The 18,410-nt window shown below is 39.7% G+C and overlaps 1 protein-coding gene across 1 annotated transcript in view; it reads right to left on the minus strand.

Moving 5' to 3' along the window:
- The window catches only part of FREM1 (FRAS1 related extracellular matrix 1), a 64,327-nt gene extending 45,955 nt beyond the window's left edge, over window positions 1–18,372 (minus strand). The window contains exons 1-8 of the mRNA XM_057374504.1: window positions 18,037–18,372; window positions 12,707–13,194; window positions 7,005–7,099; window positions 6,163–6,464; window positions 5,436–5,632; window positions 4,447–4,770; window positions 2,977–3,085; window positions 1,013–1,144 (exon numbers count right to left, since the gene is read on the minus strand). Of these exons, the coding sequence (XP_057230487.1) occupies window positions 1,013–1,144; window positions 2,977–3,085; window positions 4,447–4,770; window positions 5,436–5,632; window positions 6,163–6,464; window positions 7,005–7,099; window positions 12,707–12,937 (1,390 nt within the window). The 5' untranslated portion in view covers window positions 12,938–13,194; window positions 18,037–18,372. The remainder of the gene's footprint in view (window positions 1–1,012; window positions 1,145–2,976; window positions 3,086–4,446; window positions 4,771–5,435; window positions 5,633–6,162; window positions 6,465–7,004; window positions 7,100–12,706; window positions 13,195–18,036) is intronic.
- Window positions 18,373–18,410: the final 38 nt, after the last annotated feature.

Genomic DNA, 18,410 nt, shown 5'->3' on the forward strand with positions numbered 1-18,410 from the left:
CAAAACAAAACAAAACACCAAGAAAAACCAAGAATTGCTGTAAGGTTTTACAGAAAAAGGCAACTTCTAAAAATTGTGGTGACTTTTTCCTTGGCATGTACCTATGAGGACAGATAAAAGAGAGTAAGGCCCAGTCACTGAAGAAGAAATATCTACTTTAGCTGGTGCGTGTCTGAGAACCCCTGAAACTCAGCAGGCAAGGACAGGRCTGGCACCAGGAGATGGGCCCTGGCTGGCTGCACAGTCTCCCTAATGCTGTCTCAGGGGCTGAGCCCAGCCAGCACTGCTGGCACCGCATGTTTCCTGTCTGCAGCCTTGCAGGAGGATGACCTTGCAGACACTGGGCGACTTGGCAGGAGTTTCCTGAATTTAAATTTACTTCTGAGTAGTTTTCTTTCTTTGTCAAATTTGAAACACCACCTTTCCCTGTTCTTTAAATAGTTACTTTATGTATTAAGGTTTTGAATTTTACATGAACACATTCAGCTATCATCAAAAACTCCAGCATTCCTAGTGGCAGCACATTACCAAGAGCAGAATGGTTTCCATAGCATAACCTTTTTCCCAAACACGGTGTCAACTTGTGGGCTGCAGAGCAGAACTAGTAATATTTATAATGCAGAAGACTAATGAGTTAAAAGTCTAATTTAATTGCCACTCTTTGAAATAAACTTTGAAGCTGCCAGTAAGTAACAACCATATCCATATGTTGTTTGTATTTGCCAGCAAATCAAAATCACTCGGCATTCCTTAACATCTGCAAGTACAAATGTAAGAACTGAAAATTAAATGAATTGAAATTAACTGAATTTGATTTCTTTAAACATTCACCTTTAGAACGTAAACATATGCTAGAAAAGTAAAGGTTTAAATAGCAAATTTTTTAACTTTCCTTCTTTTAATATACATGCCTAGCACAGTTGTAGCAGGGGAAGGTGGTCAGCAGAGGGAGCAGATCTGTTGTGTTACCATGGAGGAGATTTTTCCCTTCTCTGGAGCTGAAACGACCTACCTCTCACTGACAGCCGCCCATGCTGTAAGCCGTCAACTGTGACCAAGCGAACATTTTGGATGTCATCATTGTCTACAATTTGGAAGTGTTGCCATGTGATGGGTCGGGATTGCCCCTCTAGGAGGTTGAGCCCTGCAAAGATCAGAGAGTTGCATCACTGTCAGCATCTAACCCTTCTAAATGTGTTTCCAGGCACAAAAAAAAAACCCAGAATCTTTAGTTCTATCTACACATGTACATGTGAAAGGCATTCCAGTGGATGTTCATATTGGATATTAGGAAAAACTCCTTCACTGAAAAAGTGATTTAGCTTTGAAACAAGTTCCCTGAGCAGTGGTGGAGTCACCAGCCCTGGAAGCAGTCAAAAAACAAGTGGAGATATAGCAGATGGAGTTTAGTGGGCATGGTGGTATTCAGATGAAGGCTGGACTTGCTAATTTTGAGGTTTTTTTTTTCAAACATAATACTTCTACGATGCTATGATTCTAAGGCCACCTAAAAGTCTGACAACCATTTCTTACATAATTGAATTAGTTCACTGTCGTTAAAGAATCTCTTTCAGAGAAATAACCAGTTTTGGTGTTGCAAAATACACCTAGCGCAGACAGCTCCCTGTGCGAACTTGGGTGCAAGGAAATACCTAAAGACCCAGGAAAAGAACCATGAATATTTGTTGTCTAACAAAGGGCACAGGGAGTGGCTGGTCACCCAGAGACTCTGCAGGACCCGATGAGCATCAAGAACAAGTGTCATGGTTGGAACAAGTACGCACACAGTGTGGAGGGTATAAAAGTCAATCCCTTGCTCAGGGTGCCTTACTTAAGACACTCAGCTTGAGCTGTTTTTGTGTTACTGCACCACGGTTAAATTACATAAAGGAAACAGGCATCTAGGATTCCAACATGTTCAACCCAGACTGAGCCAGTAATGGAAATTTGTCTGACAGTGTGCATGTGGTGTGTATAGGAAGCCAAGGGGACACCCATTGGGTCACTGGAGCCGCCTGCTGTGGACGGGCTTCTGTCCCAGCAGTGGAAATCTTGGGTGGTTCACATGTGCCTCAAGAGAGGGACATCTGAAAGGTCAGGCAGCAAAGTTCCCTTGACATCTGGTTCCCAGATATCTGATAATCCAAGGAGGCACATTTCTGGACATTTGCACCAACAGGAGCACCGCACTTGAAATCTCACAATGTCTGAAACTGGGAATTTAGCTACCTTAGTGAGTCTGCATTCAAAAACACATGTACACCCTTCATGACAGAGGGCACTGTTCCTTCATTTCACTTAGAGAGTCATTTCAGGTGGGGTTTCTCTGGAAGACATGTGGCACCCTCACCTCAGCTCCTTCCTCTTTCTACTGCAGGAAAAATGCACTTTCCCTGCTGTTACCTTCTAGACATGTTTGATCTTATATTTTTTCTTTCTGATCATTAAATTTCAATGCATTCTAGATAAAATACTCCTTTTGCTTTCCAGTGCAGGCATTATAAATTTGTTTGAATCAGCCTTAACCCTTTCCAGGTTTTAAATGGTTGGTGGTATATCATACCTTCTTTTCTAATTGATAATTTTTGCACAATTCCTCTTTAAACAACATCCAAAAGCCTTGGTCTTTACCACATGCCATCCGACTATTCCTATTCCATCATATATTTGCCCTTACTATTTATACTATTTATGTACAGTTCATTCTTCAAGAACATGCTGTTTAAATAAATCCTGGTTTTCTATAACTCCATTTTTTCTTTATTTTTCATTCCAGTTAAGACATTAGATCTTTTTTCAACATTTTTTATGTTCCCTCCAAAATGGATAAAGGGGAAAATAGATTTATTTTCCTTCAGTTTAATGATCCTTAGACTCCAGGTGTAAATCTGAATTTTAGAGCTTAGCCAAATATGTGGCAAATGTTAAAAAGTTATTAATTCTGTAGAAAAAGAAACTTAGCATACAAGATCTCACCTGTATTCCATGAAACCCGAGGGGCATTTGTATCGGTTGTTCTGATAGAAAGATGCACAGTGATTGGTAAGCTCCTTTCAAAGTAGAAATCATGAACCTCAAATTCCACCTGTTGTAAAAAAAACAGATAAACTGCTTACTGAAACCTGGAAAACAAATGTGTTTCAAAACACATATAGTGCATTCTCTCCTGAGAGATCCTACAGGCTTCTGGTTATATGTAATAAACAAAACCTGATTTAGCATCTAAAATAAGCCATGGAAGTTCTGCACTAAACTGAATATCTGCCTTCTTTGCTCTTTGCATGAATTCTGTGAAACTTAATTTGCAGGGTGTGGAATTTGCATTTTTGTTTGGGGTACAGTTAACTCAGCAACTAATATAGAGCTTCTAAAAATTAAAAATAATAAAAAGTAGACAAGACTGCTTTTTTTAGCAGGGTAAGAACCAATAACAAATACAATAGAAAATACATGCACTAGAATAACAAAACATAAAATTTTAAAAATAAAATAATCAAACTTTTGAGTTGTCAGACTCCAGAACTATTAAATTCTTGAACTGAAATCAAACAATGTCAAAAGCAGAACAGATATGAGGCACTTAAAGAGCAGATATTTTGGTAGGATGTCTGGTCCTCACACTAAGGAAACAGGGAAAGAAAGTTCCTGTGACAGCCAAGAAAAAAAAAAAAGAGGTAAGCCTTATCAGTGTCAGGTGCCTGTTACTGTTCCTCTGCTTTCCAGACAATCCTTTCCTCAACTTACTTTGCTCTGATTTTCTATTTCTTCTGTTTTATTGCTTTATTACCAAAGATTTTTCTTTGATTGGATAATTCCTTATGTATCATATCAAACAGTTATTTCATAATTTACTCAAGAACCTGCAGACAGTGACCTGATCTCAATCATCATTTGCATCATGCTCTCTGTGTAAGTGACATGCTTTTATTACTCCCAGCAGGAACTGTTGGGAGTCCCTTTTTGTTATCCCTAAACCACCATTATCACAGCAGGTAATCTGTAAGGCCTAATAGCAATCCTGACCTTTAACTGATCCATCTTTTTTGACTTTAAAAATGACCTCTGCACAGGTGACCTGGATCTGTAACATCACACAGGGATAAAAGCTGTGTGGAAAAGGCACCACTGATCTTTCCAAAAGCTCTTGGGTTCATCTATAAGTATTCTTCATATTGAGAAAAGAACTCTAGTTTAGTTATTTTTCAGTCAGAGGGGCTAAAAAGTTTTCAGTGTGAAGAAATTCTTGGGTAACAAGCAATAAATATCTGTTTGATGTTAGATAGTTAAGAGAGAAGGGAGAAGGCGGTAAAGGATTTTACCTCCGCTCCTGCATTGCATATAGTTTTAGAAACTTTTTCTGTAAAATACTCATTACATATGATTTCATTAATTTCCATCTTACTTAATCTTAAAGAGRTGAAAACCAGCAAATATTCCCACAGTTACCTCATAGGTCCTTCTCTCTGTGTGGCTGTTGTTTGGAGGCTGATAAGCAATGAGCATGTCATTGAGATCCTTCCACGTGAAGGAGCCAACAGGTTTTGTGTGGTCAGACAGGTGAGTGATAAAGCCCTGTGGAGGTGGCCTGGTAATGTTGAATACAAGCAGGGACTTGGGAGTTTCGTGGTCTTCGGCATCAATGGTTGTGGTTGTAATAGGGGTTAAAATAAATTGATCCACTTCCAGGATGAATTTTGCCATTGGGGCAGCTTTGGGTATTTGGTTGGGAACAGCACCTTTAATCCGAACAGGGAGCCATGCATACTCCGTCTACAACAGGAGAAAAATGAGACAACTGAAAAAGGCAAAGCAAAGCAAAAAAATTAATTCAATTTCTTTTAGCCTCACATAGCAAATTGGGGTACATGCTAAAGCAATAATTATTTTGAAAAGAAAAATTGAAACATTTTAATTAGAAAATGCCTAAAGTAAATATTGAGACATCACAAATATGACTTTCAGGTTCACTAGTCTTATTTTTGTCCTTAATTTGGGGCTGAAAGCACTTACCTAATTTGATGCGACTTTAATGAATAACTTTATCTGACAGAAACATGCACAAGCCACTAATTATTTTTAACTGAATATATTCAGAGAGCTCTTAACTTATTAATTACTGTATATGCTGAAGTCAGCGCAGATCATACTGTATAAAAATTGTGGAATTATGCCAGAATTAATTTTTCTCTCAGGATAAACTACTTATGCCTGACAGTAATCAACCAGAGGTACTTCTCTGTAGCCATGATGGTCTAATCATAGAGGCATAGAGATAATGCCTTTCATTTGCTTATCTGGAAAAGTTCTAAGAACTGATCAAAGTTTAAGGCTCCCCATCTCTCCTCAAATGTGAAAAGGAGAAAAAAATATATTAAAAAATAAAAAACAGGCCATGGGATGGCATTTAGACATTATATACTTGCATAAAAATTTACCTTGTGCACAGTTTTGCTTCTGCTGTCTGAGAGATCCAACCTCACAGGAATATAGTCAGTGTCAGGTGAGGGTGGGTCAAGGTGTCGATACTGAATCCCCATCCTCAGAAATTCTTCACAGCTCATTTTCTTGTTGTGGATGGCTCCTAGTCCTGGTGTACAGCTCCCGTTTCTGCACTGGTGGCCCAGGCTGTGCTCTGCAAACCAATAATAGCAATGTTGAAACCGGAGCAGAAACCAACACCGCAACCTGCCCATGTAGCTAAAGTAACCCTGAGAGAGAGAGAGAGACAGAGAGAGAGAGAGAGAGAGAGACAGTGTGATGAGTAGAGCCCCTTTCCTGACTTAATTTCCCCTACAGGATTTTGTTTCCAACTGACATTTTCCAGCTCCATCCTCCCTTGGTGTCTTGGTTAGGTGCTGCCTCCAACCACTACCTGTGCTGTTTCCAGTGAGTCTTGGCAATCACAAAGCTGTCACATTGTCCACATGTCTAGGAGCCAGAAACAGAATCAAATCAAGGAATTACTGACCCAGATCTGTGATCTGCATTGGGCCTTGCAAAAATCTCATGAAAGTCCCTTTCATGTCCAAGGTAGCTCAAGCTGTTCATTAAACTTCACATGACCCACGCTTACACAGCACGTCTGAAACAGCCCACTGCTGCAGACTTTATCTGTCACGTCTCTTTGAACATGCTACTGCCAACAACTAAAGCACGTCATACTAGTGCCAGGGAAGGAGCTCCATGGCTGATCTCCACGAAACTGCTCTCGCTGCACTTTCCTGGTGACAAGCTGGCCGTGAGCAGGCAGACTGGTTTCCGAAGAGATTATGGAAATGCTGCAATCCAGGTTTATCTTCCTGTCATAATCAAAGGTGAGGAGGTTCTTGTCAATCACCCTGGACAGACCATAGTATTCAGGGACCTCCAAAGCATGGGAGCGCATTTTTATGATGTTGCAGTCTGGCTCAAGTAACTGCACATGTAGGGTGAATGTTTCCACAAATGTTTCCGTTTCTGTAAATCTGCAAGTGACAGAAGAAAATTAGTTATGCTTCATCCCGTTTTCTTTTACTTTGTGAACTGGCCATTGTCCTCATCTTGTAAACTGAATTACTTGAAGCCCTTCCTCTCTTGCGCCCCAAGCCTTGGATTGCCATAATCCAGACCCAAATCCCCTACATTAAACAGGGTGTCTGTATGAAGGGAGAGGTTACTCGCTGTGTATATGTGAGTGTCCCCATCAGCAAGATAGCAGAGTATGCAGCACTCTGAAAGTACTCTTGTCACTTTCCATACCATAATGAATAAACACTGGTTTTCTGTAATAAGCAAACAATACATAATACACATTAAATGAGCATATCTGCACTATATGGTCAGAAATATTCTATAAACATTTGGTCACTTTTTGACTTTTTGACTAATGATGCAGCTACTGGATCCCAGTATTTGCAACATGTATAGCAGAATATCCTTTAATTGTAAGAAATGGACTGCTTCCTTTTCCTGAGGTCTGCTGGGCTCCTGGTAACAGTGAAGTGTCATCTCCTGCTGAGGTTTACCTRTACAGTCTAAGCATGACAATGTCTTCATCTAAAATCGGACATCCGTTGTGGGTGTATTTGACTTCATTAGGAAGGAAGTGACAGTCAAAAACCTGTGAAGGAGAAAGAATAGATTGGTTCAACACTGTCAAGGATGTTGGCTTCGCAGCACCTGTTCCACTTGTCTCTGGGAGCCTGGAATACATCAGACTGAGAAAATCCTTAATATGTAGTTCATTTCTAGCAATAGRTATTCACCTGATCCGTAATCTGTGAGAGTGAGAGTCAGAGCGGCCACTTAACCATGGGGCTGCTAGCATTTTCAATTAGAAGGCCAATGGTCATGGGTGATTGATTCAGGCTGCCAAGTCCCTCCCCAGTACAACAGTTTGACCTCAAMTTTCTTTATCACTGCATCCTGCAGAGGTGTATCCAGTGGTGTACGCAACTGCAGTGGTGTTGMAAAGCCAGCAGTTCCAGCAATGTGAGATTTATTGACTTTTAAAGTTGTTCATGGCAATGGCGTGGTTGAACAGTAAATCTTGTTTTATGGCCAATACAACTGGACTACAGAGGCACAAACCAGTGAAATTTGGCTCTTRGAAACTTTGCTCAGATTTGTTCCCTGTTTTTGTGATACTGACTTTGTACCTGTTGCTCTTTTCTGGGTCAGATGTCATCTCTGTGCCATACCAACATCCAGCCCTAAAAGCGRGGTAATTCACAGCACAAAAGCAAACTGATTTCTATTTTGTCCCTACCACCTAATGCAAAATAGACTAATGCCTACAACATACCTGATACAGGCACAATTAGTGAGTCTGTCTGGCCAGGGTTCAATCATCCAAGTGAGGCAGTTATTTCAGGCAGATTGATTTATTTAGTGGTTGGTTGACTTGTGAAAGCAAGGCAATGAGGAAACATGCCTGACACAAGTAGAAGAAAGATGGCTTTGTAGAACTCTGGCACACCCATTCTTTGGGAAAGGGTTTTGGATTCTGGGATGTACAATTTTCATGTTCTCAAATACTGCAATTTGCAAGACTGGCAAATTGCAGTTCCTGTGCAGTGGTGTTTTTTTTTTTTTTTTTCAAAAACACCAGCTGAAGGCTCCTAGCACTGATARAACCATGTCTCTGTTATCCCTGTGATAACAGGGAATCCCTACACACTCCATGGAGGATGGAGGATACCCATGTTTCATATCTACAGAGAGACAAAGCATATTCTAGCCAAAGAAACCGAAAGGTAATCACTGCATTCCCTAAACATTTCACTACGAATCTAAATGTAGTTTTGACTGCATTTTTTGAGTCTTTATTCACAAATGGTTATATTGACTTCCAYGGACTAAAGTGAAATCTTTAAACATTCACTACTGGACCTAATGAGGCCACAACTAATAGTAATTAATATATATATAAGGCTGAATGAAAAGCCACTTTTTTTTTTCAAAAGAAGAAAAGGTAATTTCTTAATGACAGCCATTTTTTAAAATCATAGGAAAAGAATCACGAAATGAAGTGCCTTGCTTGAATTGCCTTTATTTCCCTGAGTACTTCTAGGAATGGTGAAATGGCTGAGGGACTTCAGTGAGGTTCTTAAATGTTGACTGAAAGTGAAGCTGATAAAGAAAATCTCTGGATCCTCTGACTTTCAGTGTAAACTGATGTAATAATTTAATTCTAAATTAACTGTTAATGCGTGGTTAAATGAAGTACTGCATGACCACTTCATGGATTTACGTTAAAGATATAAGGACTAGTGACCTTCGTTTCTTTCTAGTCGTTACACAGAATAGAACTTCTATAGCAGAAAAATAATTACAATTTCTCAGCTTTCATTATTACTGAAACRGTCTGTTTCCACTGAAGTTATTCTCAGATGCTTAAGTTATGTGATAATTATTCTATATTCCTAACAATTTTAAAATGTATTGCCTGTTTTTAACTTCCATCAAGTACACTGCACAAAGTCTTTCCTTTTTCCTTTTTTCCTTTAAGTAATAAGTTAGTTGATTTTCAGATATACATACGTGGATCAAGCTCTTGAAATAATCTGTAATACAAGGTGTTATGGAAAGYATGTTTGATTTTATTTGCTGAAACTGCTTAGAAAGGAAGGACAAGAATAATTTGTGGAAAATAAAATTACACTCACATGATGAAGGTTTTGACTATGTTGTGGCTGCTCTGCTGTGTATTATTTTCAAATGCCACAGAAATATGTGCTCTGCTATTTTTCAAATAAAAACAAGTAYGTGTTTTTCTTACTTAATGTCTGCTCCTTAGTACAAACTAACATAAAGGAACATGATAGTTAGGTAATCAATTGGATAGTCTTAGCTGATACTCCGCAAAAATGGAAAATAAAATTAAGAAGTAGTTATGTGGTATGTTATGTTAAAGARAAAAGGATTTACAAAACCCACTCTTATTGTAGTTTCAGAAGCTTCCAGTTGTAAACTGAAGGTAAGATTCTCCACTGACATAATCAGTGTAGAGCCCCCAAAGTCAATAGGATTTTGGTGACAGTGATGCCTGATGATTTTTGCTTTTCCTTTTTACGCTTTCTGTACCCTCTATGCATCCGCCTGTACCCCTTAGCCCACAGGTTTGTAATTCCTGTAGCTTGATATTCCAGCTTAGTTTAGGAGTTCTGCTGGGCAGAGAGACCAAACATCCTGAGGAAGGAGTCAGTGTGCCCTGTGCTATCTTAAACCCGAGGCTCCAGCCTTGGGTGAAGCCTTCTGTCCAGAACATCTTGTGTAAACTGGGCTCTGGCCTCATCCTGGGGGAGATTCATTAGAATAGGGGGACATTACTGCATTTGTGAAGTTTCTTATTGGGGAATTCTAGATAGATATGCTAATTCCTGAAACCTATAAAACTTGTACCCGTGCTGTACACGGGGTGTGCATTCTGCCATCAAGTTGTGCRCCTGGGATCCCAAATACCGAGGTAAAACCCTTTTTATCCCCTTAACCGTGTCTGTGTCATTATTAAAAACTGGCCTTTCAAGGCAGCAACAGAAGGATGTTGTGCAGGACAATGCCAAAGGCTTTATGGAAGTTCAGAAAAATGACATCCACAGCYCTTCCCTTGTCCWCTGATGCCATCACTCCATCACAGAAAGCCACTGGGCTGGGTCAGGCAGGATTTGCCCTTGCTGAAGCTGTGCTGGTGTCTCGAGTCACCTCCCTGTCCTCCCTGTGCCTCAGCAGAGCTTCTGGGAGGATCTGTTCCACATCTTGCCAGGCACAGAGGGGAGACTGACAGATCAATAACTCCCAGGAAAGATCTAACCTTTTTAAAGATGTGTACTGTATTTCCCTTTTTCCAGTCTGGAAACTGGGACTTCACCTGACTGCCATGACTTTTCAGATATCATGAAATGTGGCTTGTCACTACATCAGCCAATTCCCTTAGGACTCTATCCCTTAGGGATGCATCTCATCAAGTCCAATCACATCAAAGAATTCATTTCTTTTTTTTCAAGACATCAATAGTTCCACATCTTAATTGATAACAAGGGGATGAAAAACCAATAAAGGCTTTTTACCGCTGACTGACAGTCAGTTTATATGAGTATTAAGACACAGTCTGCTTTGCAAAAAGAAACATCTGKTTTATGTTTCCTGATATGTTTTCCTTTTGTATGAACAGGCAACTCTAATTGTCTATAAATTCACTGGGTAGGACAAAGGAAATCTAAATCTTTTCCTAATTATTGTTGAGCTTTGTTTTTTTCCACTTCAACTGTTTTTCAATTACAATTTATAATTAAATTGTCATGCATTCCTAGAACATTACTTGCTTTAATGGTAGTAAACCAGATCATACCAAAGGCATTTCTGGCTGCAGGATTTCCTGTAGAATGATCATGAATGGCACCAGCAGATCCAGACTCTGGCACCGTTTCTCAGGAATATTGAAATATTTCTCAGGCATCACCAGCAGGCACRGCCTCTCTCCAGCCTGGTGCTCTAGGGCCACCTGCCCAGCAGAGCTCTCCCCTCTATCTGACTGCAGCCTCCAAGAGCCACACTCGACTGCCTGGGCACATATTCAGGGCCATGAAAGAACAGACACTTAACAGAAATGGGGCTGGGAGAGAGGAAGTGAAGGACCCTATTTAGAAAATAAGGTGGAGTGAGAGCACATCACCTGGGATCTCTTGAAAAGGACCTCTAACGTGTGCTTGAAATATGTTGGGTTACACAGGACAAAGTGGCTGTTTTGAAATACCTGGGTCCTGCTGCACCTGGAGGCTGAGGCAGAAGTTGAAAACCAAGTCAAACCTCAGCCAGAAAGATTGCCTATGGAAGAGGTTTGCCATAGGTTTCACATGTAAGTCCCTCTTTTCTTTCTCTTTTACTCATCTCATTTGGATTGGATATTATGATAAATTTCTTCCCTGAGAGGTTGGTCACACATTAAAATGTCTTCCCCAAGGAAGTGATGGAATCACCATATCTGGGAACATTCAAAAAATTTATAGATGTAGGGCTTAGGGACATGGTTTAGTAGTGGACCTGGCAGTGCTGGGTTAATGGTTGTACTCAATGTTCTTTGAGGTCTTTTCCAGCCTTAATGATTCTGTTTTTAAATGAATTGGGGTGCAATCTATACTGGGGAAATAGAGGTGGGGTGCTCTGGTCAGTGCTCTGTGCTGGCAGAGAAAAAGCCCTGRGGCAGTTTCAGCAGATGCACTACATCTCTTGGGGCCAGTCTCTAGAGAAGATCACACATTGTCCAGTCCATCATCTCTTGTTTTCCCTGGCATGCCTCTGCTCCTTAGGAGTGCTGATTCAGCTGAAGTATTTGTCAGTGGTCTGCAAAAACAATAGTGATGGCCTAGACAGAAGTTTTGAAAAATTTGTTGAGACTGGTGCTCCTTCACTTATCTTCACTGAAGCCACCAAGAGYCCTGGAGAGGATGTTTAAGACTCTATACATACATAAACACACAAAAGTGTGTGCTCTGTGGCACAAAACAGATTTTTTTTAAAAGCCAAAACCTGTGTGGTTATGGTTCATTAAAACATTCATCCTCTGTCTATAATATTATATCTTCTTGACRATTACTTTCAACTCCTTTCTGCTATGACTCAGGTGGGGAGATTTGTAAAGCAGATGAGTGGCAGAATGGTAATATATGAAATACATTTCATTATTCCTACAAGCTTGACATTTGAACAGAAAACAGGGGAGTTTTCATGTATTTGCCATCTGCTAGCAATTTAGCTGTTGCAGAGCAGGACAAACAATGGTGTACACAATGTGCTTATTGTATGTGATTATTTTTTTCTTAATTGCTCCTTAAGTAGTGGCTGCGTGACTAAAATGTAAAATGCTGTAGAGGGCTATGCATTACCCAAGGGGCACTGGTTACCCTCACGGGGGAAAACAAGCAGCTGAGAGACTGGAGGATATCCTGTAACTGAAAGTTTTGAAATACCCATTCTTTGCTCGTGAAAGGAGACTCTGACCAGACTCACTTCTGTGCACTCCTGCTCCTGAGCTCAGCTTTTGAGTTTCAGGGTTGCAGTTCTCTGCCAGCTGTGCACTTAGCAAAAGGCTGAACCTCACAGACCATTCAGTTTCATGCCTTTTAGTCTCTACCCAAAAGGAAAAAAAAATCAATAAAGCAGCTGTTTTTAGCTTCTCCCAGACCTGCACACATACCAACACTCAAAGCAGAAAATGGAGCTCAAATACCTGTGGAGTTAGTTTCCCAACCCTCTGTGTTATTGGCTCATTAGTCACAACTTCTACTTTGCAGACATCCTTCTCTCTGGGGATGGAAAACTTGAGGTCATCTTCTGACAGGAAGACAGACTGTCCCTTCATCACTTTCACCCCAAGGTTCACACTAATAAAGGAGGAGCATACAACTCTTAACACAACGGGCAGCAGCAGAAAAGACCAGCTTTTCTCAAAGGGCTTCATGTTATAGGGGGGTGCCAGCCTTTTTCAACAGTGAAAAAATTTCTTAAGAAAAGGAGTCTTCTTTCACCATCATATAATGAAGGTATTAATAGGCACAGGTAATAATAATATATGACATTTTTTCTATTAATAGGCCCTCGTTGACTGAAATTTTGGCAGGAACCTTTCAAAATATCCTCAAGGTTTTATAAAATCCATTGGCCAAGCCTGACAAAATGATGAATGTGTTCTCAGAGTCCTTTCAAGGTTTGTTAATCCTAAAAAAAAAAAAAAAAAAAGAAAATTGTTTTAAGGCACTGAGCAACTACTGGTATTAAAACAAAACAACAAATGCACAGACAAAAATATCCTTCCACCATTTCTTATATTTGCAGTTCATTTCAAGCAGCAGCTTGGCTTCACCTTTGAATACCATTTGGTGCACACATGCTCAGAAAATGAGCTATCTACCAAAGAGGGTTCTCCCTCAATGGGTCAGCTCTCCATGTGAATTCGAGGCACCTTTAGTCTGCATTCACATACAAACCCTTGCTCTGTAGGATCCTTTGTTACTGACCTTTTTAACTGCAGGACTGAGTAGATACTAATAAAAGAGTGTGAGCTGCAAATAATTTGAAAGAGCAAAGGTGCTCRTTCAGATTAAATATACCAGMAAGTGAGATAAAGGGAAGGTGGCCTCCTATTAAATCTGTTTTCTCTCTGTCATTGAAGGTGTGAGAAAAAAATCAACCTTTGGTTAAAAACACCTCTCCAGTGCAACTCTAYTCTCCCTGCTACAAAAAGCAGCAGTGCCAGGATGGCAGCATAGAAACATGTAATACGGCATGACAAAGCTGTAATTTTTCTTTAAAAAAAACAGTCTGAACTCAATGGAAATAAAGATTAAAAGATAATATGGAGGAAAGTTACACAAGTTTTTCATGCCCCTAATTATTCTTCGTGCCCCTAATTATTCTTCATCCTTCATGTTTAGAAACTCATAGGAAAAGAATTTTTATTCTGATATTAAATAAGCACTACTGAAATCCTTCTAAGTGCCTAATTTCTATAATCTTCCAAAGTTACTGWATCTATAGCCCAAAGAATAGGAAGTGATATTGATTTAATTAAATTTTTGAAGAGCATAAGAATTCCAAGWCAGTAAAGTGTCAACATTCCTTTGGTTTTTGTAAATTTTTTATGCCCTGACAACTTATTTGCTACAACCTTATGATCAATACTGAATTTCCCTGAAAGTGAATTAAAAAGCAAATCCTTGTATCTCTTTATTTTTTTTGTTGTTGTTAACAGGTAAGTGTTCACTCCACTGTTTCCAACAAAATGACATTCTGAGCAGCCAATAATTGAATGCACATAACCACCCAGTTTTAAATTTCACTGAGAAACAACCAGCAGTTCAGTAATCCTGCAAGGTTATTCACTTCCTAAAGTTATATAAGATAGATCCACTCACTTCACCACAGATGTAAGATTGAGGACCTTGAGATWAACATCCATGTAAAGCTGGATGTATGTTGACGATGTACTCAGGGATGCAAATCTCAACCCCAGTTTTTCCAAGTGTTTATCTGAAAGTCTTTCCATTTTGGTTAAAACATTGCAGCCATAACCAGGAAGAATATCTGAGAGGAAATGTAGAATTCTAGCCAGTAGAAAAGGAATTAAATCCATGGTCGAATATTCAGATAAAAAAATAATTTGGAACTTCAGGTTCAGACTAGGCAAAGTGCTAAGAGGCAGTTAATGCCTCTGACACATAGACCCAGTGGTTTACACCTCGTGATAATGCCAGTAACTTTCTGCTCCATAATAGTGGGCTGAAGCATTGATTTATGGTGCAAAATAGCTTTATTCAAGGGTTTGTTTTTTTTTTACGGGGCATCTCATCAGAAATTATTAAATTACAGCCTGGATAGTTTTGACTTTCTCAATCACTTATCCAGTCCTAGCAAAATGAAATTATAAGAGATCCTTTCAGCACGTAATGACAATAAAAATGAGGTTTTGGGGTGGATGCCATATTAACATCCTCCCTATCTGTGAAAAAGTCATTGCATCAGTGAAGTCGTGTTTGTGGTGCATGATACTTATTGATTGTAATGTCATGGTTGACAGTGACAGTGTGCTGCTCGCCACAGATATACAACTGCTGGTGGTGCCACTGTCACATTTTGTGGCTGCTTTGGACTTCCTGACAATCTCCTTTCTTCTCTGCCCTTAATATCACAGCTGAACCTGATCCATCCCTGCTGTTCATTGGTACGCCACCTGAAGGTGACATACAACTGAGGCAGAAGGGACATACGACTGAGGCACCATTTGGTTCCAAATGCACCACAATATTTCAGATATACTTAGTGRCCTGATGAAATAATGGTATTCATGGACAGCACAGAAGGAGGATCAGTATTATGAAATAGAGCTGTTTTCTCATCAACTTTCTGAGGGCCTGCCTATTTGCCAAAACACCTGAAACAACTCCAGGTGCACTGTGTGAGTACAAGGAAGGCGACCAGTTTTGGTCCCAGAGGTAAAACAGTCATGTCAGCTCAGTGATGTATCATGTACTAGTTGTTAACCCTCAGTGGGGTYGGAGCACATGATTTATCCAGGAGACAGCTGGATTTGCTCAACCTGAAGAAGAGAGGGCTTATTGCTTATTTTAGACTTCTAACAGAAGAGTCACTGGAGCACAGAGAAAGAGACACATAAAGCCACAAAACAGGAACAAGGGAAATCCACATTAGACATTAGAAAAGAAGAAAAAAACAAAAAAAAAAGGTAGTGACCATAGGCAGTGGAAAAGGTTTCACAAAGTCATCTCAGATATATGTAATAAACAACCAGTTGGGGCCTGAGTTGCTTGATGTAACTTTGAAGCCGGACTTGGCTAAAACTGGCTGTTCTTGGAGAAAGAGGAGGGAGGAGTTAACTGCAGAAGTCCTTTTACCCTAAATCATGCACTGACATTAAGTTGAGAAGACAGAGCCATCTGACTAGCAGGATCCAAGCTAATTACCTGGTGCATTTTTGCAAAATACTGCATCATACCCTGCCAACTCTCCAGTAATTCCCCTGAGATCCAATATAACCCACACTGACTAAAAGAAAAAAAAAAAAAAAAAAAAAAAAAAAAAAAAAAAAAGTGGTAACGAGTAAAGAGACCTCCTTTCCCTTAATTAGAGGTAGACTGGCCAAGCTGACCCTGAGATTTGGAAGGCTGGAAAATAAGTCCTGGACATGTTCCTGAGCATTGAACAAGGACACTTTACAAGGGGCACTCTAAGGAGCTACTCTGCTGGCAACTCCTGCCTGCTCTGAGCCTGGGGGGAAGGCAGAGGGAGAAGGGGCCTCTGAAGAGGCAGCAGATGTGGCTCTGTAGAGTTGAGAGGGGAGTGTACCAAACCAGGAACAATGCAGAGCAGGGTTTCTGTGAACTTTAGATGTGGTTTGTTAAAAATTTCCTCCAAATGCCAGAACTATCTTTCCCTCAGGGCTGCTGGTGTGCATGTGAGAAATGACGCAATGATTAATTACAAACACATAACAACTGGTGAGTTTGAGGACAGCTAAAAAATTAATCCARATTATTTAGAGAGCTTTCTACAAACATAAAACAACTGAAAATAAGACCTGAAACAGCACCAACAAGTCTCAGCTCTAATACCTAAAACTTGACAGAAAAACCTCTAATCGCCAGTGACCTTGAGCCAAGTCTCAATGACACCCAAAGTCTTCATTGGGATTTGGGTRAGACTTCAAGAGTTTCTCTGTATGTGGCAAAATCTCTGGTTGCCTGGGATATTTCCCTGAACAGATGGATTAAAATTGCCCCATTCTTTAGCAAAGCTGGAAGGGGATAATGGAGRATGATTTTCATGCGTTGGAAGTTGGATTGATGTGTTTTAATGAATACCAGAAGAATTTTGCAAGAAACAGAAAGAACATACTATTTTTTTTTTAGCATGAGTTCAAAGAAAACAAGTAAGAGCTTTCCATGATTTCTAGGAAACAAGATGGATATTATTACAGCAATTAAAGTCTAGCCCAGGGYAATGAAAAGATCATGAGCTATTAAATTACGGGGACTGTTTGTTATTTAGTGTTTTTGTTCCATGCACTGCAAACAAGGATTACAGGTCACTGAGAAGCTAACTGCTTGGCAAGGCATTTGCTGAGTTAGGAATGGTAGATAGCACCCTGTAAGTAGTGACACCCTGGACACATGTCAGCAGCAGAGATGCATTTTGCCTGGGGTAAAATACAATCCAGAGCTAGCTGAGATTATGACTAGAATTCTCCAACTAGCAAAAACATAACTTGCAATATCACCTTTTAATAACCATTCGAAGAAACTGTATATAATTATGAGCAGATTTCCTTGGAATGTCTCTACAAAACAAAGTGACATCAACTTACTTCTAAAAGCTGATGGTTCCAGATAAATACATAYAGATCAGCAGGAAATTTAAAACCTTTGTAAGCACATATGTGTTAATGAACACATGCAAGCTTTCATGAACACATATGTCAACTGTATCAATGTACAAGAAAATGTAAAAATGCTGACAGATTCCTACTTCAAAATAAGTGTACAATTTTAAAACATTCATTTAAAAACTAATTATCCCAGATAAATGAAATATATCCTTTTAMGGACTTACTAATGCCAAGTGATTTTTTTAATATGTTTCACTGCTTTTTATCACATTTCTTTTAGTATGTCTCATTAATAAGAGAATTCTGAGCAAACAAACCTTATTTAGCTCTTTCAAGCTTTTATAAAAGCTAACGCCACAAAGTTTTATTACATCTGATAGAAGAAAACCAGTATAATAGAGACATCTGTATCAACTTGAACATTAAGATAAACTAAGATCCAAACTTTCAAGTTAACTTCTACTAAACTACTGACAAAACCCAGTGCCTACTTTCCTCAAAATTAGAACTGAGCTTTCAACCATCTCGAGCTCAAAAATTACTGTCTGGCTGCAAATTACTGTTCAGCAGCAAACTGAACTCTGCAGCAGTTAAGCACTCTTACAACTGCAAACACAACAGCATTCAGTGCATACAACAAACTGAAATTAGATACTTACAGGTAGCAGTGTTTCTGCTGGAGGCTGAACATGAGATCATCCTAGAAAAACAGGGAAAATGTATGTCACTGACCCAGTAATTTCTGTTTTAAAAGGCTGGCAGGGAAAGAAATCCAATGAGTGAGCGACAGAGAGAAACAGAGAGGGGGAGGGGAGAGATAGATGAAATTCCAGTCTTTCTGGTCAGCTTGGCTGTAGTTTTCTCCGTACTGAAAATCCACAATAAACACTCCTTGCTTGCAAGACTGCTCCTGACTGCAGAGTCACAAATCGCAAGTATGTTCAGGCTCCATGTGATAACAGCACTCAGAGATGCCTTGCAGTGTTTACACTCAGCAATGCTTCTCTGGCAGCCAGTCCCAGATCTTCTTTTC

The sequence above is a fragment of the Malurus melanocephalus genome, unplaced genomic scaffold, assembly GCF_030028575.1.
Source record: "Malurus melanocephalus ecotype Western Australia unplaced genomic scaffold, MMel_1.1 scaffold_227, whole genome shotgun sequence".
NCBI classification, from domain to species: Eukaryota; Metazoa; Chordata; class Aves; order Passeriformes; family Maluridae; genus Malurus; species Malurus melanocephalus.